The sequence below is a fragment of the Drosophila mojavensis genome, unplaced genomic scaffold, assembly GCF_018153725.1.
Source record: "Drosophila mojavensis isolate 15081-1352.22 unplaced genomic scaffold, ASM1815372v1 contig_136, whole genome shotgun sequence".
Lineage (NCBI taxonomy): Eukaryota > Metazoa > Arthropoda > Insecta > Diptera > Drosophilidae > Drosophila > Drosophila mojavensis.
Window position 1 is genome coordinate 23,313,901 of NW_025318667.1, and position 22,629 is coordinate 23,336,529.

General features: G+C 40.7%; 2 protein-coding genes across 2 annotated transcripts in view; one reads left to right on the forward strand and one right to left on the reverse strand.

Moving 5' to 3' along the window:
• The first annotated feature begins 5,237 nt into the window (after nt 1–5,237).
• Nucleotides 5,238–22,629, forward strand: part of LOC6584538 (ras-related protein Rap-2b) — a 51,212-nt gene continuing 33,820 nt past the window's right edge. The window contains exon 1 of the mRNA XM_002010157.4: nt 5,238–5,655. The gene's annotated coding sequence lies outside the window, so the exon portion shown is untranslated. The remainder of the gene's footprint in view (nt 5,656–22,629) is intronic.
• LOC26527835 (DNA ligase 1-like) lies at nt 9,879–11,839 on the reverse strand. The gene is made up of 2 exons (XM_032733445.2): nt 10,671–11,839; nt 9,879–10,562 (listed from the first exon to the last, which is right to left on the reverse strand). Exons 1-2 carry the CDS (start codon nt 11,709–11,711, stop codon nt 10,071–10,073), a joined length of 1,533 nt encoding a protein of 510 aa, XP_032589336.2. The 5' UTR covers nt 11,712–11,839; the 3' UTR covers nt 9,879–10,070.

Here is a 22,629-nt window from a genome sequence, read left to right on the forward strand (position 1 = left end):
AATCAGTCAATCAATCATGCAGTCAACAATTTCAAACAGTAAGCTAGTCAATCACTCAGTCCATCACTCAATAAGTCAGTCGTTCAGCCACTGAGCCAGTGATTCAATCAGTCATACAGTCAGCTACTCATTCTGACATGCAGTCATTCCACCAATTAGGTAGTCATTCGGTCATTCAGTCAGTTATTCATTCAGTTATAGTCAGTTAGTCAGTCAGGCATGAAATCATTCGGTTAGTCATTTAGTCAATCAATCAGTCAATCAGTTAGTCATTCAGACAGTCAATCATTCAACTATTCAGTTATTCATTCAATCATTAAATCACTCAATCAGTTCACCACACAGTCATTCATTCAGTCATTCATTCAGTTTGTCAGTCAGTCATTCAGTCATTCGGTTAGTCATTCAGTCAATCAATCAATCAGACATTCAGACAGTCAGTCATTCAACCATTCAGTTAGTCAGTGACTCTAGCAGTCATTTTGTGATTCAGTCATTCATTCAGTCATTCATTCAGTTTGTCAGTCAGTCATTCAGTCATTCGGTTAGTCATTCAGTCAATCAATCAATCAGACATTCAGACAGTCAGTCATTCAACCATTCAGTTAGTCAGTGACTCTAGCAGTCATTTTGTGATTCAGTCAGTCATAGTCAGTCATTCATTCAGTTTGTCAGTCAGGCATTGAGTTATTCGGTTAGTCATTCAGTCAATCAATCAGACAATCAGTCAGTCGGTCAGTCATTCAGTCAATCAATCAGTCAAGCAATCATTCATTCAGTCAGTCAGCCATTCAGTTAATCATTGAGTCCCTCAGTCATTCTGTGATATCAGTTGATCACACAGTCATTCAATCAGTTCATCACTCACCCATTCACTTCATCACACAGTCCTCAATACTCTTGCTCAATCACACAGTCAATCTGTCAGATAAGTAAGTCTTTCAGTTATTCAGACATTCATTAAATCAATCTGCCTCTTAGTCAGAGATTCATGGTCAATTAATTTGCTCCTTTCACGCGCTCATCTCGATTTAAAGCTCTCAACTGGCGGTGTAGCAGCAAAAAAATTCTTTATTGTTGTCAAATGTCAACAGTTTAAAGTGTTCAGACACGATTTGTTGTTGTAGTTGTTGTTGCAGTTGTTGCTGTTGATGTTGATGTTGCTGGTGTTTGGATGTTTGTGTTGCTGCTGCTCTTTATGCTGCTGGCGGCTGTCTGCTCTTTTATATGCAGAGCACAATGTACATCCATGAGTATTAATTGAAATTTTAGTGACACACCAATACGCATGCTCCCTCACACGAACGCATATGCGAGCCTTGCACACCAGCACCACCAGCACCACCCGCACCACCCACAGCAATCGCACTACGCGCACTACTCGAGCCACTTTTGGTAGCAACTTGTTGTACATTTTGTTTGATTGGTGGCTTTTGGTTTGTCTTCATGTTGCATGTGACTGCAAAGTTGTTCGTCAAATACCCTGTAAAAGGGGGACTCAAGTGGGGTATATCAGCTGTGCTGCAGCTATATAATAGTTCATGGAATAGAATGTAGTTTAATCGCTTATGCTATGGCTTGCTTTGAGTAGTTTTCTGCCAGCATCAATCATGATTGATGGTTGATCTCTCATATACACATACCCGCTCAATTCAAGCAAACTTTATCAAATCTGACAGCTCAACTAGAGTATAGTTCCGTTTCCATCACAGCTGCTGCTGCGCCTAGTGCTGCTCCTGCTCCAGCTCCTGCTCCACCTCCTGCTCCTGCTGCTGCTGATGTTGATGCCGTTGTGGATGCTGTTGTGGTTATTATTGCTGCTGCAATTGTTGCCCCTAACTGTCCGGGCCTAAAATCGATACTTTATTTACCTGTTTACTCGATTTCCACCGCCAAGCGGCGCGTGCCGTTCCACGATTGTGTGGTGCCGTCGCTGCCGCCGTCAGTAGCAGACGTCGCGACGTGTCGGTTGCAATTCGCATTCGCCATTCTGCCACCGGCCCAACAGCAATTAATGCGCCTCAACGAAGCTTTAGTCAATTTTAATATTTGTCCTTGCTGCGCCGCTGCCTGTCACCTGTCAACTGTCACCTGGCGAGGGCCCCTGATGACTATTGTCGCAACATGCCATTTGATTTGGCTCAAATCAATGCAAATAAACGTTTTGATTTAAGCTCCCACCGTTCGCAAACACCGTCTGCGGCACTACAACTATATCGCAATTATGCAATGCAGTTTATTGAATGGCTTTGAATCAATTTATAGTTTTATTTGCCCAGCGTGCTTTTGATGAATCGTTTACTAAAAGGAGAACAAAAAAAAAAAAATGGTATTTGCATTCACTTTTGCTTTGTATAACTGGGGCGTATCAGGATTTTAGAAAGAAAAAAAAAAACGGTGTATGGTAAATACACTTTTCTTTATGGATTTGTGCTACAAATGGAAATGTTGGCTAGAAATCCTAATTCCCTGCTGCAGTCGAGAGTCTGATAACAATTTGAAAGCGACTTTGTTTAAGCTTGAGTTCACTAGAATTTAGAGCAGATTGAATGAATTTCAAGCGAGTGATAATGCACCATGTGAGAAGGGCCTCAGCTCCAAGCCACTGGGAGGTACAGTCGCCCAAGCCGAGTCCTTGATGATGTATGGCAGGCAGTCTATGTTAAGGTAGACCCTTCCTGTCTATATGGGAGGGAGTCAATGTTTCGAGCCTAAAGTCTTAATACAGATTACAAGCTAATTTCACCTTAGAAGTACTTGTAGACCAGAGAGGGTTTTCATGGAACGAGGCCTGGGCAGGGCAGAGAGGCACCCTGGAAAGCAATATAATTTTTTATTGAGGACCTAGTGTGCCATTACTATCAGTTAATCTACTGGTCCTATTCCTAACTCGATGGGTATAAAAATCATTTCTTTTTTACCATAACCTACATTTATGATTTAATTATTTCTTATATATCTAATGAATGTAATGAATGTATATATTATGACTATTTACTATATAAATACTATAATATGGATAACATTTTCTACAATTAAAACAATCTCAATACTGATTTATTTTTGCTTATTAATTCCAACAAATTCTCGATCATATTTAGAGTCTATGCCAACAGTGCAAAGCAATATATCCAGAAATTGCAGTTCTATACAAATGATTGTGTTACTGGAGCAAATGGCAATGCAAATATTAATAACAATAGCATTGATAACATGAATTAGAGTCGCATCACTGGCACTAATAACAGCATCAGTAATCCGCTTTTATTTGAAATATATTGCGCATACGCACGATGCGCCCATGAAGGTGCATTTGTAATGCTCATCAAATTATACATATATTTATAAATGCATGAGTAGACGCACGCACACACACACACACACACACACACAGAGTGGCTTGGTCCAGCTGCACAGCTGTTACTGTCGCTCTTTTAATATACTCGAAGCGTGTTAATTATTGAGCCAGTGCTGCAAATGCGCATGCCATGCGCTTTGAATGCCAATTTTATAGCCGTGTCGTTGCGATAAGCGCATTATGTCAACGCGGTTCACGTTGGCGAACAATGGCAGCGGCCCCGCCTGTGGCGGCAGCCAGAGCACAAGGCGCTGGCATGGATGGCTCGAGCCGAACTGAAGCCGGCTCGGCCGCAGAGCAGGAGTGCTAAGAGAATATGCATTATGCAACCTAATCGCGTATCCGACCTGTTTATCAGCTAATTAAAAAGATTTATGGCGCTGCAGTTGTAAACTCTATATATGATGGCCGCATAACAAGTAACAAGCGCAAGACGCCAACTGCGACCCCCCAGCTGCCAGTCAAGAGCAATGCAAACACCTTCATTTACAGCCGCCCATATCACCTGCGGCCAGATGGCTTCATGCTGAACAAGGTTGAACTTAAAGTTATTGCATATAGCTCGTATGCAAACCAACTGCTTGAAACTAACTGCTTAAACATTTTAGAAACGAAAATGGTGAGAGGGGGGTGTGAATAGGTCAGTTTATTATTAGCTTGCTTTCGAATCTGGTAATATTATTTGCTAATGATCTATGCACTGGTTGATAATTGAGTTGAGCGAATATTGGCTTAAACTGTAGCAGACTTAAATGAGCTTTGCTTCATATGAAACTCTTCAGTTACCTAAAAGCAACTTTCATTGATGCTAGCTGAAAAACTATGCCAGAGACGAGCCCCATTTAATAGCCAATAACTACTTGGACTCTGCTTTGATTTGTGAATAGTAAAGTATTTATGAAAACTCTATAAACTGACTTGTGAAGAGTATAAAGGAAGTCTACATAAGACGATTTGTGCATAGTATTAAAAAGAGCTCTATGAATATGATGCTTATAAATGCTAGTAAATAAAAGTCTATGAATCTCACTTTATATTCTATCTCAAATATAATATAAACTGACTGGGGAAGAGTATAAATGAAATCCATATAAGACGATTGAATGAATAGATGTTAAAAGAAGCTCTAAGAATATGAAGCTTATGAATTAGTAGCTAGTAAATAAAAGTCTATGAGTCTCACTTTATAGTCTATGCGTATAACTCTCATTGAGCTGAGCTGATTATTAATGGAAACATTTCAATTTATAGCCAGTCACTGCCAAATATCAGTGCCTAATTAGAAATTTGATATTTCCACGTGAGTTTTGAAAACAGAAGAAAGTCTTTTGAAAACTGTTATCAATGCATGGCCATGCCATTCGTATGCCATTCATGTGTATGTGTGTATATGGGAGTAGCTGTTGCATGTGAGCTTTGCAGCGGCAAAAAGCTTTGCCTACTTTCAGGCTATTCAGCAAGCTTTCGCCATGGCATTTCCCCAGCCTGGTCCACAGCTGGCAGCGTGGCAGCGTGGCAGCGAGGCAGCGAGGCAGCGAAGCAGCGAGGCGGCAGCTGGCATTTGAATTTCGGTTTTTTGGGGCTGGCCGTCGGACGGCCTGACTAACTGACAGCCGGAGCAGCAGACGGGCATTAGCACACACGAGTACGGCATGCACTTGTGGCGCTTGTGCCAAACAGCTAGCCCCCATAGCCCCAGCAACCCCCCCGATCCCAATGCCAAGCGCCACAACCCCTTAGACGCGCTGTGCGCACCTTCGGCTGGCCGCTCGGGCCGCGTCTGTGCCAGCCGAGCGACGAGTTTCGACTGTCGTATGGCAATCGCAGTGCCGTTGACTGTGGCTGTGGCTGTGGCTGTGGCCGTGGCGCTGCTTGAACGCATGCATCAAGTGTAACAACAGTTTAGTTTTTCCCGGGAACCTGAAGCAGTGTGTTGTTAAGCGCTGCTGCTCCAAGTGCGAGCCAAGTGCCAAAGTAACGGACTCAGTAGCAACAGCAACAGCAACAGCAGCAACAGCAGCAACAGCACCAACAACGAGTACAACAAACAGTCAAAGGCTGGCGAATTTAAAACTGAATTACAATCAGAGCCCAACTCAAATCGAGTTTGAGTGTTGACTCCAAAATTATTTTGTTTACTTTTTTTGTTGTTGTTGGCCAAACAAACGAAATTTGTTTTGAAATCATTGCGTGCATTTTTGATTATTTTTTTGAAGTGTTTCGAGATCCGAAGAGAAAACAAAACTCGAAATAGAATAAGCCGTTGGAATCCGAATGCAGCCGAGCTAAAAAGCCAGGTAAATTTAATTATATTTTAAATTAAAAATAATTATTTTCTGTGTGCTGTTTAAAAAATTCTTAATTGAATTTGAAGCTGAAACATGCAAAACAAAATATGAATTAAAAATATGAAAATTGTTTGAAATATGTTTGTGTTGAAATTGCCAAGTTATTGCAGCTTACGAAAGTTTGAATGGTAAATAATTGTGTTTATGCTTGGATAAAATAATAAATACATACATATATGGGCAACTATTTCGAAAAAAAAAAAAAAAAAAAAACTGAGTTCCTCAACTGCAGAATTTCAAGTTGCAAAACTTTGGTAGAAAATCAGAATCAAAGTAATTTCGACATTCGACCAAAAAGCAGACAGACCAAAGAGAGATATGTATATGATGTATAGAGAGGTGTATGTGTGCTGAACTTTCTTATTTATTTAGTCATGTTATCATGGTATTCGCATGCCGGAACTGTGCAGATAATGTGGCGAGTGGCTACCGCATAATCGAACTAATCACCCGGCCCAAAACGATAATGTATTTGTAATCTACATAGATCATAAATAAACTCATCGCTTGTCATAATTAATTCAATGAATATTTTCTAGCTAAATGCGTATGAGTGTGAATGTGTGTGCGTGTGTGTGTGTGCGTTCGCTGGCTATAAATAATAAAGCCATTCAAATTGAGTTAGAGATTCGAGTGAAGTCGCCTTGAGCTGCTTTGGCTCTAGCTCGCTGCAGCTTGCACACGATTCAATTAATTTGCTCAACTTCTGTTTAGCTCGACGTTTTTTTCATTCTTCTTCTTCTACTACTTCTTCTTCTTCTGTTTGTTAAGCGCATTGCTCTAATCCACCTGTGCTGTGTGTGTGTGTGTGTGTGTGTGTTTGTGTTTAATGATTTATTGCTACTCGGTTATTGCTTTGGTTTATATCGCAACGCGAACGACCCCAATTCTGCGAGCTGCCCTTCAGGCAGCTTGTAAATGAGTTGCATCAACTCATTAATTAGAGAGAGAGAGAGCGAGAGAGAGAGAGAGGGAGCTGCAATGCTACGGATAAACTTTTATTTTTTCATATTTCTAAAAACGACTTTATGATAAATGCAATGCAAGAAACAATTTCAAATTTGAACCCAACTGTCAGCACTTTTTAGTTAGGGTATGCGCACTTCGAATATGCCACATTTATTTCATAGCAACTTCTCAGCTGCTTGGTTAGAGTATACACGCTTCGCCTATACAGCATTTCGCTTTTCTATACCTTTTTTTATGATGCATTGCTCATCTTTTACTTTTAATTTATTTACTGATATGCCAAACAGTAATTGTAATCGATAAGGTGATAAAAATATTTATACAATTTTTATTTGGTTTTCTATTGTTTTATGTTTTACTTTCCGTTCGCTTTTTTGTACTTTTGTGGTTATGTGTGTGTTTCTTTTTTTTTTATATTTTTGTTTTGCTCTCACCGTTGGCCCAGTGGCACGATAAGGATAAGCGCAGCGCGAAGCATTACCGAGGGCCATTGCCAATGCCACTGCCACTGCCACTGCCATTGGCATTGGCATTGAGGCTACATTATAGGTATTAGTCATCAAAAATAATCAGCAGCAGCGCCCCATTGTCATGCCCCATCATCATCGTCATCATTACCATTGGCATTGCTGCATGAAAATTGGCCGAAATTAAAGTGTTGCTGCTCTCTCTGCGACTGCAGCCAAAGCGGGCATATTAGTGCACTGATCGGGTATTATACAGCCGAGTGCACTCCATTCCAATACATGTTTTTTGTTGGCAAAATTTCAACAGTCGTTAAAAGTTGATGTATTCGAAGACATCGGAGTCTGAGCTCTTAGACCACAGAGATCTCTGAGGATCTCCGCTGGGCGTATATACATACTCGTATATGTATATCTTTCCACTTGAGATGTGCAGGATGTGCTGCTTCATGTTATTTGGCAGCCTATTAAAAGCGCCATTTTATGTGTGAGTCGGCACGAAGGCAAATTCAATACAGGCCCAAAGCGACGCGTCGCTGGCTTTTATGGCCATTAGCTGGCAAAGTTTTTATCTCTCTCATGAGTAATCGCAAAGCCAATGGCTTGTGCACTTCTGATTAACGTGCAAGCATCTCATTTTGGTCAGCACCAACGATTGCCAATCGGTAATTGCCGATAATTGTGTCGGAGTAGCGCTCTCCAGGCTAAGAGATAAACGCCAATGCGAATGCCATACGACGACACTTGACTTGCTTTATATGTACAATGATAGTCTAATCCAGTGTATCATAGAAGCTGCCTGCTTGTACTTGAATTCAGTTTCATATGAATGAAGTCAAATCCAAGAATGTAAAGCAGACAGGCGCTTGGCTCTGGGCCACTTTTGGAGCCGAGCGCAGAGCTGACATCGACATGATTTGGTCATGTATACACAAAGTTTTAATCTGCTGGTCCCTGGAGCAGAGTTAACACTGAGCCACTCAGACACCGAGCCACCGAACCACCCGCCACCCGCTGGCGTCACCCCTTACGGACTGTGGCACAACTTAAATAACGAACTCATATTTATTTAGGGCATTAAACGCAGGTTGGGCTGCTCAAGTGGACGAGTAGGCGAGGCAGATTGACGCTCATATATATTCATAGTCATATTCATTGTTAAAGAGTTGTGCACTTAAATGCTCAGTCTCACATATGAATAGGACGGCCAGACAGACAGACGGGACAGGATACTGGCAGGCTGGCAAAGAGACACTTCTTTGGCATAGAGCTTGCCATCAGAGGGGGCGTGTCTGTTGGTTGTTGGGGGCGTTGGTAGTTGGCCAAACACTAATTGAAACGCTTACAACAACCGCACACACCACACACACACGCACACACACACGCACACCACACACAGAGGCAATAAAGGCGAGCTAATGTGACAGCTGAAGGAGAATTGAGCACTCGTATGCCCAGAGACCCATAGAGGAAGCGTGGACTAGTGGACTCGTGGACTTGTGGACTCGTGGACTCCTGGCTGGGCATGAGAAGCGCCTTTTGTCGCTGTGGGCAGCCGCAGAGCAACAAGTCAGAGCGACAGTTCATTAGGGATCAAATTTAAGTCAACACACGCACACGAAACTAGTGAAAATTGTCTCATTAGTACAAGTATGCACACACACACACGCACACACACACACACAAAAGCAAACACTCAGGCACACACAGATAGACACACAAAGGAGGCCATAATTTTCAGGCAGTCGCCTGCTAATAAAACCGAGCACAAAGTTGTCAATGCGGCCGTCGTCGCTGCCCCACAGACCCAGCCCAGCCTCCGACATTAGGTCCCCACCCGCCTTGGAGCACGCCAGTGGAAAACGTTTTCTCACCAAAAACAATCCGAAGTAAAACAAGTGAAGAAACCTAAAGAAAACAGAAAAAAAAAAAACACACACACACACAATTGCACAGTGGAGCAGAATAAGTAGGCCCATAATACATTTAGCTTTAAAGCTAGATAATCAGGATGAGTTTAGCATGAATAAGATGAGTGTTTGCCAGCTAGCTGATTAATGATGTTCTATGTTTGCATTAGATAGTCAGAATATGCAATTGCATATAATTATTATTGCTATTAGTATTACTATTAGCATTGATATTACAATCAATATTGCTATTATTATTAATATTGATCTTCTTTTTGTCATTATTAGCATCAGCGTAAATTATTTAATATAGTGCCATTAATATTATCATTATTATTGTATTCATTGGCTAAATTACTTTTGTCATTATTATTCGCATCATTATTATTTGATCATAAGTGTTATCATCATGATCATTTTTGTTGAAGGTTTTTCTTAAATGAAACACGGTATATGTAGGTGCAACGTAATAAGTTTATTTAACACAACAAAAATATTCAGTAACAAGTACACTTCTTCACGTACCGCGACGATTTGAATTTAACTAACCGAGCCGACACACTGATATTGATCTTACACATTGAACTTACTGAATGAACTTTGGCTCGACTTACAGCACGCTTATATACCTACTTCTACTGCATATCGAATGTTCTGGATGTCTCCTTATGCTTCTATGTTTGCGTCTATTTCATAATCCCGAACATTCGGTTTCTTATTCTAGAGACAAATGTGCGATCAGCCGACGACTGTGTTTACCGTTAGCTCAAATGCCCACTTGATGATGAGTTTTTCGAGATCAATCCTCAACACCCTCCCTAAAACTCAACATCTCCTTCATATTGTGACTCATGGGCCTAGAAACCCAAATCGGCAATCACCGCATCCAGTTCATCCTGCAGATTGGTAGCTCTGGAGCGCACCTGTGAATTTGGTCCTGCAAATTATCCACGTTCGCCTGCAGCAGCACATTGCACTTCTTCATTGCTGCAAAGCGACTCTCGTGCTTCTTCACGCGCGGCTACAAGTTGCTCTTCTTGGCGGAATTGGGAGCATCTTCTGCCTCGGATTCACTGTCCGGTTCTGCTTCGCTCTCCTCTGATTCGGATTCTTCTGACTCCTCCTCGGACTCTTCCTCTTCCTCCTCCTGTTCCTCTTTGTCCTCGGCATCGATCTCGTCCTCGTCCAGCTTCATCGATGCGGCCATCTTTTGCACCTCTTTCTCCAGTTTCTTGAACTTTTTGTTCTCCTCTTTGAGTATAACATGATTCTTCTTCATGGCTTGCTTCAGCGCATCCTTCTCCTTCTTGGCCGCCTCCTCCTTGACCTTCAGTTTGGTTAGCTTGCTGCGTAGCACCTTCACCTCCTTGCCCATTCGTCGCTCGCGTCGCTCTGTCTTCTTCTCCTCCGGCTCATCGGGATCGCTCTCGCTCAACTCCAGCTCCAGTTCGGGTGAGCTGTCGCGTCCGAAAAGTGGATCGCTCGGTCTTCTCGAGCCATCAAATGTGCCGCCCTTATGATTGCTCCCCTTCTCACCGTGGTAATCATCGTCCTCGTCCTCGTCGTCGTAAGCAAAGCGAAAACTAATGAGCGGTCTGTTAGTGCTTGGTGTCGTATTTGCCTGCAAAGCAGCTGCCAATTTGCGCTCGAGCAATTGTATCTGTCGCTTTTGTTCCTCGATTTCTGTTTTCGCCTCGACTAGCAGTTTGCCCGTGTCGTGATAGTTCTTCTCCACCTCCTTGGAGACCTTGCGCGCGTCCTCGACTTCACGTTTCAGTGAGTTGACATATGCCTGTTCGGATGTGGGCGTGGGGTCCATGGTGGCTACAATAACATTGGAGCCATACTCCAGATTCTTTTCGCGCGACTTCTCACGCTCCAATTCCGTCTCGAGCGTACGTATTTTGGCCAAGAGCTTCTTGTTCTCACGTTCCTGCGCCTCACGGTTGCGCAGCTCCAGCGCCAGCATCTGCTTGGTGCTCTGCAAATCGTCACGCAACTTGTCGATATCGTCCAGTTCATCGGGACTCTCCTCATCGATGGACATGGTCAAGACAATGCTGGGCCTGGAGCTGCCCGCACCACTCGCCGACCCACTGTTCGCACTGTTCAGCGCATGGCTGCTGGGCGCCTCGCTCAGCATATTGACCTTGGACAGGGACTTGTGCAGCTGCTCCTCGATGGTCATCTGGCGTCCGAACTTGCGCAGACCCTCCAATATGGGCTTGCTGCGATCGTTTGTCTGCGTGGGCCTCAGTCGAACGCCGCCCTGGATTTGCTTGAGCAGTTTGTTGTGCGAGTTGTCCTTCTCTGTTTCATAGATGAATTTATCGTCCACTTTGGTCATCGATTTGCATGTCAATATGGGCTGAGATCTGTCGTTGCATGCCACGTGGCGCAGCTTCTTGCCGCTCTCCACCTCCTTCATCATCCCGGACCAGTCGGGCCGTCTGCGTGGTCGTGACTTGAGCTTCTCGAGCGTTTGCTTTTGCGTTTCGCTGAGCACCCGCTTCTCGCCGGGCGCCAATGGCGGTGGGGGCGGTGGTGGAGCCTTTGGCACCAACGAGGGCAGCGGCGGTGGCCCTGGAACGTTACCTACGCCTATCCTCTGGGGCTCCAAAAATTCTTCATAAGTAGAATACCAATCTCGACGCCTTGACATGTGATCAGAAGCTCCTGAGTCGATCACCCACACGTCATCTTCTCTGCCGTCCCTGCTCGCAATCAATCCTTTCCTCGATGATTCACCCGATTCTCCTTGATTATTTTCCGCTTGACTTCCTGCATTTCTCCTTTGGTAACAGGTGTTGCTCTTGTGGCCTTTCTTCTTGCATATATAACACCTGTAGCAGTCCTTCTTCAGATGTCCCATCACGCCGCAGTTATAGCACTTCATAATTTTCTTCTTATTTTCATGTTCTCTTTTATTTTTTCCGTTGCCGGCGACTAACGCTGTTGACTCTTCAGGTACCACTTCTTGTTCTTTTGACCGCATTTCTTCTGTCATTAAACGAGTCGTCAAATTGTTCAATGTTCTTTTGCTGTCTTCGACCGAATCCCACGCACTATGAAAATAGTTAAACTTTTGAGGCAAAGATGACAGGATTCGCGACATTAACATTGTTTCAGGCACAGCACTTCCAAGATTTTTCATCTTGCTCCACAAAACTTCTAACTTTGAAATATTGTAGTCCACACTCTCACTTTCAATCCATTTGAAATCAAAAAACTGTTTCTGAATAGCCGATAAATTTTCTTCTGATTTCATATCATACACTGAGTTCAATTTTATCCACATTTCTCTTGCTGTTTTGCAGCTTACAATCAATTCCATCGGTCTTCTCTCGATAGAATGAATAATTATTTTCCTTGCAGTCTTATCAGCTTTCAAGAACCTTTTCGAGTCTCTCTCGTATGTTGCAGACTCCTGTGTCGGACACGTCAAACTACCTTCACAAACGGCAAGAACATCGTCGTCTTCTTCCAATAGCGTACGAATCATAAAACACCACAAATGCCAATTGTCTTTGTCGCGTAATCGTTCAATTCTCATATTTAATGGCTCCATTTTCATTGTCTTTATTTAGTTACAAATTTGCCACTAATTCACTTTTGTACTTGCACTCGATTTCACACTACATTACACGTTTAGCACTGTCTGGGCCCATAACCTGTTGAAGGTTTTTCTTAAATGAAACACGGTATATGTAGGTGCAACGTAATAAGTTTATTTAACACAACAAAAATATTCAGTAACAAGTACACTTCTTCACGTACCGCGACGATTTGAATTTAACTAACCGAGCCGACACACTGATATTGATCTTACACATTGAACTTACTGAATGAACTTTGGCTCGACTTACAGCACGCTTATATACCTACTTCTACTGCATATCGAATGTTCTGGATGTCTCCTTATGCTTCTATGTTTGCGTCTATTTCATAATCCCGAACATTCGGTTTCTTATTCTAGAGACAAATGTGCGATCAGCCGACGACTGTGTTTACCGTTAGCTCAAATGCCCACTTGATGATGAGTTTTTCGAGATCAATCCTCAACAATTTTTTTAGCATCATTATGCAGATTATTATGAACCCTATTGTGAGCATTATAATTACACTTATACAGATTCTTGTAAGTTTACTATCTCTCTCTCTCTCTCTTTCTTTTCCTCAGTCGCTCGCTTTTTCTCTCACTGTCTCTGTCTGTCTGTCTATCACTCTCTGTCTCTCTTTTGCATTCTCTCCCTCTTTTTCTCTCTCTCACTTTTCACATCTCGATTTCTGTTTCTCTCTATCTCTTTCTCCCTCTCCCTTTCCCTCCCGCTCCCTCTCTCTGTCTCTCTCACTCATTTTCCTCCTTTTTTGCTTTCTTCTCATTCCTCAGTCTCTCATTCTCTATTTCCCCCTCTCTCTCTCTCTCTCCTGGCCCATCTCTACATTATTCTTCTTATCTCTTCTCTTTCCGATTCTTCTCTCTTCTCCATCTTTCTCTCCTTTACTCAGGTTTTTCTCTCACTTTCACTCAGTGGTCCTCTGTCATCTCCGACTCCCTCTCTCTCCCTCGCTCTCTCGCCGTCTGTCTTTTAATCAACTTGAACTCATTTGCATTCCACTGTGCACTATGGTTTGACTAAGTAAGTGTAGCAACGGCCCATAAGTGATAACGGTCTACGACTTTGTGCCTAGTGCGTATGCCAGCTAGTGTAAGTGCGTGCCTGTGCATGTGTGTGTATGTGAATGTGTATGTGTGTCATTTGGCTGTTCGGGTCGTTGTCTCCTGTTTCTGCTGCTCAACTGTTTTTTTGTGTCCCGCTCCAGTGGCTCTAGTTGAGTTCAACTTGTCTGCCTGCCTGCCTGATTGTTGTAGCCACTGATAAGCGCCTGGTTGTTGCGTGTGTGTGTGTGTGTGTGTTCGGGTGTGCCAGCTTATATGTATATGTATGAAATTGTTGTAATGCCTGCGGCGGCAGCGGCGCACTGCTGTCGACTGCTCTAATGCGAAACGTCAATGTTTGTGGAGCAGCACTCGCATACTTAAGTGTTGCTGCTGCTCTCTCTCTCTCTCTCTCTCTCTCTCTCTCTGTGTGTGTGTGTGTGTGTGTGTGAGTGCGTGCGTGTATGTGTGTCTGCAGTTTAAATTGCCTTTTTCATGTCATTCACAAGGCAGGCACAAATTTGTGCCAACACAAATGATAAATTTGCATGTGCCCATGTCTCCACACACACACTCACACACACACACAGAAGCAAACCATACGTAATTGTATTCATGTGTTTTGCATGCGTATTTGTATTTGTTTTATGTGTCACTTGAATTGTCTTGCTGTCGTGCTGGTTGCGCTTATCGCTTATGCCATGCCAAAAAAAAAATAAACAAACACACACACACACACACACTCGCACACAAATACAGAAAAACAATATCAAAAGCACAACAAAAGAAAATAATAACAACAACAAGAACAACAGCAACAAATGGCATGCATAATTACTTAAGCCCCCGGTTTTTGTCTGTGTGGAGCTTTGAGATTAAGCCCCGAAAATGCTCGGATATAGCGGTATACCGCCCTGATGGCCCTTAAGCCATCACATTAATTGCTTCAGCAAATAAGTCAGGTTACACACACACACACACACACCTGGTATTTAGCTCGCATTGGAGTTGCACTTTTTTTGTTTTACATGCAAATCGTTTTGGCTTAAATTGAGCGCAGAAAACAAACGACTAAATCCGCTGCAGTTAAGTATGCATGACTAAGCGTCGTTTACTTAAACTAACCTATATAGCTCAGTAGGTAGCTACTAGCTAGTGCAAGTACACTCACCCATCCTCGGCAAGGATATAGCACAGTTGGATTCACTCAATTGCCCTTTTTGCTGATAGATTCGAATTCAATCAACATATTTGTAGTAGAAAGGCAAACAAAATTAATTTTAATTAAGCAGCTGTCAAATCTATTATATTCATTATACTACTACTACTACTAATTTCATGAGAGGTTTGCTCATAAACGAGTTACGTATAATCGATATTCGGTGTACCATACGGCATATTTCATATTCGATATTCGCTTTTCTGTTTTACCCCAACTTAAGCTGGGAAGTTTGGTCATTTATTCCAACATTTTAATCTCTGCCTCTGCCAAATTATGGAACAAAGAATCTGTATCAAATGTTGGCATCTAAAACAAGAGGTCAATCGTGCCGCAGCTTCTATATTCCCTAGCACTGGCCCTAAATGACTTTTTCTTGTTCCCGAAACTGAAATGGGCCCATGAGAGGACGATGCAAAGCTACGATTGACGAGAGAAATAGAAATACAGCAACAAAGCAGCAACAAAGAACAAGATCCCAAAAAAGTATTTTTTAAAAGCTTCGAGGATGACAACAAAAATCGGCAAAACTGTATACCAGTAAAATCGGTTGGGGGTCACTTTGAGGTCCAAAAAATAAGTGTTCATAAAAAAATAAATTAATAAATTATTGTGAATAGTAAACCCAATTCAAGTTATTTTTTTTTAATATTTATTTAATAATATTTTACATATGTCTGTATATACTAGATATATGTAAATCATCTTATACTATTAGATATATTAAATATTTATATATATAAAAAAAAATGTATTAAATATTTATATATATTATTATTATAATTTTTTATTTTTTTTTTTTTTTTTTTTTTTTTTTGCTAATATTTGGCTCAGCTACAAAAGCAGTCATTAGCGCACAATCTGTTTTTTTTTTTTTTTGTGTGTGTGTTAACTATATAATTAAAGCAGTTAATGAGCGGTTTCAACCTATTTAAAAACCAGAACGAACATAATAACGCTTGACTCCATAAATCGCATGGCAAGCGACCACTAAAGCTTGCCTAGATTCGCCATAAAAAAAAAAAACTAGCAACAACTGAATTTTCAACTTATAATTAGTTGAATATTAAATAAAATTTTGAGAGAAAAGTTATTTAATACAAAATAAATAAATAGATTAAAAAAAAAATTATATATATATATATATATATATATATATATATATATATATATATATATATATATATATATATATATATTACAATTTATTTGTATCTATTTATATATTTGATGTCTTTTAGCCATGTCAAGACTCTTAGACCTGCATAAAATTTCATAACTGAAGGATGAAGTTCTATAGAACCGAACTAACTAATAATTCATTATATTAATCACGAATATATGTATGTGCATACACATATTTTTGTAGTTGACACAGTAAATACATTCCCGGGCAGCACATTGAATTGTTCGTCCGTCCGCAGAGTCGCAATGTCTTCGGGCGCATGAGCCACAAGTGTTTGGCTTGACTTAAATTGAGTTAGCTTCTACAAAATGGCGCTCATCAGATTTAAAGGCAACTCTGGGCGGCACGACACGCGCATCTCTAATCAAGCACGGTAGACGCATAATCCATTCAGCGTCGTCGTTAGGCTGCGATACGAATTCAAATTCGAATATCCATTAAGCTACTCCACGCAAGCAATTGAACGTCCATTTTGGGCCATGTCTCTCTCACTCTCCCTCTTTTTATCTCCTCTCTCTATCTGTTTTGCTGTCCCTTTTTCTGTGTGTTTGTGTTTCCATTACCTTTTAACATTTTCATTCGGACTCTGATTGTCTGTTTGTTTTTCATCAGATTCCTTTGCTTTCTGATTCATTAGCATTTTTGTCGCATTAAAAAATGTTTCGTCTGTGCCAGCTGCCCCAAAGGCATTTTGTTTATCTTTGTTTAGTTGCTGTTGCTGTCGCTGTTGTTGTTGTTGTTGTTGTTGCTGTAGTCGCCCGCCAGCCTGTTGCTATTATTATTATCATGCTGCATTGTTGTTGTTGTTGTTGTTGTCGTGGCTGCTGCGGCAGTGTTTTGTTATTTCTGTCAATAATTTTGAGACCATGTTTTTGTTGGGCCTTTGTTCGTCTTAGATTTCTCATTTGGCAAGTTTCTCAGCAGTTTTTGTTTTTTACGTTTTTCTTCTGTAGTTTTCTGTTTGTTGTTGTTCAATTTGGGACTCTTCTACCACTACTTCATCAGCCTTGACGGCTGCTGCAAGCATTGGCCAGGGTCGTTGCTTCATTGTGGCTGCGCGTTCCCGGCCGTCATCATAATTGCACGTAAATTCGGCGCTGAAGAGCAGCAGCTCGCTGATATTGTTAGCATAAAAGGTAGACTTGCCAGCCACCTTGCTCGAGTCGCATCACCAGCAGCAGCAGCAGCAGCAGCAGCAGCAGCATCAGCAGATGCCTTCGGTGAGCAGCGCAACGACCTTCAGGTGCCACGATTTCAAAAATGGACAAATGCATGCGATGAATCCAAAATTCTGTACGAAGCCAGTCCAATTTCAGCTACACTTTGGCGCTTTTTAAGGGCGCCATTAAATACTTATGCGAACGTAAACACACACGCACACATAGCCATATACATGTATGTGTGTTTGGGACTTATAATAGCCTTACGGTCGCGGTGTTGTGCCATACACGTTTATGCTTTTCAATTCAGCCTCCCAGCATCTGACTCGAATACTTTCGACCGACCAATAGAAAACAGATGTGTCAATGCATTTAAGCATATAAATACACACACACACACACACATCTGCAGAGCTAATCTGGTATTTAGTAACGAAAGAAGAGTAGGAATAAAAAAAAAATAGCAATAGAAATAAGCAAGCATATTTGTGTGTAGATTGCTCGACACGGATGTGGCCTGCATCGTTGGGATTATTAAAACTCTGAATATGTATTTGTGAGTAAGCACACCCACACACCCACACACCCACACACACAGCTGTAGTTACACACATGCATAGGTGTGTAGCTGTATAAAAGCTGTCCAAAATGGAAAGTCCCGCACAATAGATTCTTTTGATGCTGCACAGCAATGCTGGCCACACTTTAAGCCCTTTTTAAATATGCTTTTAACTATATTATATGCAACAACTACAACAACAAGTTTTTTTTAGCTATTCTTCAGCAACTTTACTATACAAGTTTGTGCTGAGAATGCAGCTATGAACTTTTTCCCAAAATTAACCTAATAATTCTCTTACTTACTGAAGCATGCAGCTGCACTCAAATAAGTTCGTTAAAATATACAAAATGTTTTGTGGGAATTTAATCTATGCGTTGCATTTAAATATACTTGGAAAAATATACATTTTTTTATTTTTTGGGAATTTTACACAGATTTGGTTTGCGATTGAATGCTTTTGACGCCTTCTATACTATTATCCATCGGAGTTTTTCTTTTTCCCTTACTTTGCTTTGCTTTCTTTGAGAAACATAAATCTTTCATATTGAGCCCACACATTGCCCTCTGATCAAACTCTTTAACAATTATTAATGTCTCTCTCTCTCTCTCTCTCTCTCACTCACTCTCTCTATCTATCTCTATCTCTCTTTGAACATCCTTCCCTCCTTCTTGCGATGCTTCTACTTATTTCTGTATCTGCGTCTATATACTTTCTCTCTACTATATACATATTTCTCTAGCTTAACTCCCCCTCGCTCTTTTCCTTTCTCTCTCTTATGTTCATTTACTTTACTCTACCAGTTGTTCTTTATGTCTTTTCGCTGATACTATCTCATTCTCTCCCTCTACCTCTTTCCTTCTTTCTGTCTCTTTCCCTCTCTCTCTCTCTCTCTCTATCTACCACTCACTCATTATCTCGTCCTTCGAGTCTTTAACTTCCTCTCCTTCGATCACTTTCTCCAACACTATCTCTTTCTCTCTCTCTCTCTCTCTCTCTCTCTCTCTCTCTCTGGTTGTCTCTTTTGATCCATGCGACATACATATGTAAGTACTTTTTATGCGCTCCTCTATTTTTATTATATGTACACACCCACAGAAACACAAATATTATATGCATATATATACAGTATATACATATATACCTGTATGTATGTGTGAACACAATAAATATTTTTTTAATTTTCATTTTCTCATTCCTTTTTATTTTATTTTTTTACTTTGCTTGCTCACTTAACGGTTGTAAGACTACGCGGCCATCCATCCACATTATGCTTATATTATTTATTATAGCCGGCACTTTTATGGCGCTTGGCTATTTATCAGAAAATTGCATTGAGTAAACGAGCCAGGCTAATAAATAATCTACAAATTGGCCGGCAGGAAATATAATCTGCGAAAAGGTTGGGCCGATAAGCTATGCAAATCAAGCGTTGCATGTCGGGCAAATTGAATTATGTTTCGCCTCTTCCGCTGCTGCGAAAAAAAGAAGAGAAAACCAGAAAATAATCGGTTAAGAGAAATTTATAGTTCGCTTCACTCTTTGAGATTCTCTTGAATGAAAAAACTAATAAGCGCAAGGTTGAATATATTCTACATTGTCAATCCCTGTTTATTGTTCCCATTATCCCATCTATATATAATTTGAGCCGAATTTTCAGATCAATTGCCTTGCTAATGAAACTGAAATTGCAATAAATTGCCCAATCGAGCTGCATATCTAGCTGGCAATTATGTAGCACTGTCTCTGCATTTAGCAAATGCAAAAATATTGAAATTTTAATTGGGCCACAGTTGGAGCCGTAGAAATGGATATATACATCAATTTTGCAATTTTGAAATTTTGGAATTTGCAATTTGATTCTGAAGTTGATGCCAAATTTGACCTTAAATTCAGCTGGCATGGAAACCGCAAAAACATTTGCTGCTGCTCACTGGACTTGCCATCAATTTTGGCTCTCATCTAGCCATCTATCTCTGCTGTTGGCTTGCGCAGACCGCAGGCAATTCGCAATGCAACTACTCATATAGCAACAGCAACAACAACAGCAACAACAACAACAACAACAAGCACTCTATACACAGGTCTTGCAACTGTAATCCATTTACTCAACTGGCTGCAGTCAATATTTCTCAACTAGTTTAACTTGAGCAAATTTTTGCGTCTAAGCCGCAACGAAAGTTATCAAGAGCAGCTCCTCGGCAGCTGTGCGCCACCCCCCAAAAGCGGCTTAAGACGCACACAACCACAGCCATCCACCACGCTCGCCCACTCGCCCGCATGCCAAACACCGAAACTTGGGCATGCCTAAGCACATTTAAGCAGCCATCCTTTTTTTTGTTTCATATTATTTAAATTTTGAAATATTTATTTACAGTTTAACGTACCGTTGCTTTTTAGGCACCTTAAGCCAAGCTGGAGTTTAATTAATTTATATACCTACTTAAAGACATAACTAAGAAAAGATATTTTAGAGGGTAGAAAATATGGGCAAGGCTTAATAAATTATTAAGACAAGAGGCAGATGTTGAGGTCATGATCCGTTTCAGTCTACTCCTAGTACAGGTGCGGGGACCGAGAGCACTTTGGGCTGCAGTACCTAGACGCCTGGCCAGGCCATTTGAAGCAGCCATTCCAATCAGACCCAAGACTCAAGATTCACGACCGGATCCAAAAAAAAAAAAAAAAAAAAAAAAAGTAAATAAAAATCAGAAGCTAGCAGCACAAGAAAACCTGCACAGTCTCAATATCCTCATGGCGCAATCGAATAACTGCTCCCACTGGCACTCCAGGCCGATTCCTTAAATACAATTATGCTCGTCTTCTGTGTGCAGTGAAAATGCCCCAAAAAGTATGCTACATATTTTGACAACATTATTCTCTAGGCGTGCACATACCCAAAGCATATAAATCTACTTATACTCGTTGACAGCGTGAGTGAGTGAGAGAGAGAGTGAGAAAGAGAGATGATGCTGGCTTTGTGCAATGATCAACTGTTCGTTGAGCTGTCCAAGTGTGTATGTATGTATATCTGCCTGTGTGTGTGTGTGTGTGTGTGACTCTCTCTTTCTATGTCTATTTACATGCATAAATGCTAAGCTAGCCATGCATACATACACTCTAAAAATGATTGGGTACATTATGGAATATTTTTTCCTGGTAGAAGCCTCTAAAATCGGAATTAAATACAAATGTTTTATTCTTTTATGCTCACAACGGCTAATCTCAAAAGCCTAAAATTTGACCATATGTTTGATTTTTCAAGCTTCAGAATGCACAATTTTGCAAAAATAAATAAATTTGTATAGCTATTTAGTCCTAACTAAATTTGCTTCTGTTTAGTATCATTTATTATGAGCTTAAATTTATTTATTTTTTATTTTTTTTTTTTTTTTATTGCAATATTTAATTTTAATCTAAGCTCCCAAATAACTTTTGATCGTTTCTCGATGTCTGCAAATAGGTGTTTTCCACACACACTTGAGAAAAAACTCAGTGAGCAACCGATTGAGTCGGTTCCTTTATAAGTTCGTTTAGGTTCGGCTTGCAACTGACAGCAGAAAGACTTTTGCATATGTATTGGTATGTAGGCAAGCATTGCGCTCGCTAAACACATTGAGAGCGTACGTGAAATGCTTGTGTGCATGTGTGTGTGTGTATGTGAAGACCTTTTGCAGTGACTTTTCGAGTCAATGCATTGTGAGAACGTGAATCGTATCGCTGCCGAAATGATGTTCTTAAAAAGAGGAACAGACCCAAGGCGCTCAACAGAAAACGAAAAAGAAAAGAAACGAAGGCACTCGCTGAGAGGGAGAGAGAGAGAGCGATAAAAGAGTGAGTGTGAGAAAGAGAGAGAGTGTGTGAGAGTGGGAGTGAATATGATTTTATTGGTTGACTTAGCTGATAGAGCGCAAAGAATAAAACGCTTAACAGTTATTTTCGAGCTGTGGCTTTAATTTTTTGTATAAACAATTTTAAATATTTTTATCAATTAAATTTATAGCTAAACGAATCAAAATTTTCAAGTCACTTCTCCTATTTAAATATTTAATAAATAATAATAATACTAAGCTAGCCTTTAATTTTATTATTAATAAGTTAGCTCTTAAATAAATAAAAATAAATAATATATATTTAAATATTCAAAAAATACTTAAACCTTAAATAAATTGCTAATGGGCTATTTTATTATATACCCTGGCCAATTCCTACATTCAATCCTCGATTCTATTTATTGAATTCGTTTTAAATCAATTGAAATTGGTGTAAACTTTCGTTTGGGGTTGACGGCGCTTTCGATCCGGCCGCAAATGGCATGTGAAATGCCGCAATAATTGAATCAGTTTCAAGTGCAACTTATGGGGGCCGAACCAGAATGGGATTTTGGCTCCAAATGCTATTTGATGGCATTTAAATAATTTCATTTTTAGTTGTCGGCTAATGAGATCTGAAATCTGAGTTGCCGGACAACGTAATCACGCATGCATGTGCGTGCGCGTGTGAGTGTGTTTGTTGTGTGTGTGTGTGTGTTTTTTTTTTTTTTTGTGGTTTTCGTGGAATTTCGGCGTTTAAATTTGGTCTACGCCCTCTACCTTGGGGTGTGCTTTGGTCGTAATTCGGTTTGCATTATAGTTCAATAAGTCAAACACACACACACACACGCACACACATACATGCCTAAGTATATGTTGTCAGTTTGATAATCTGAAATTATTTAACTAGAAATTCAATATGTGCTGAATAAGGTCGAGTTCCTTGAATCGCCATCGCCTGTGGTCATACAATACTCTTCATA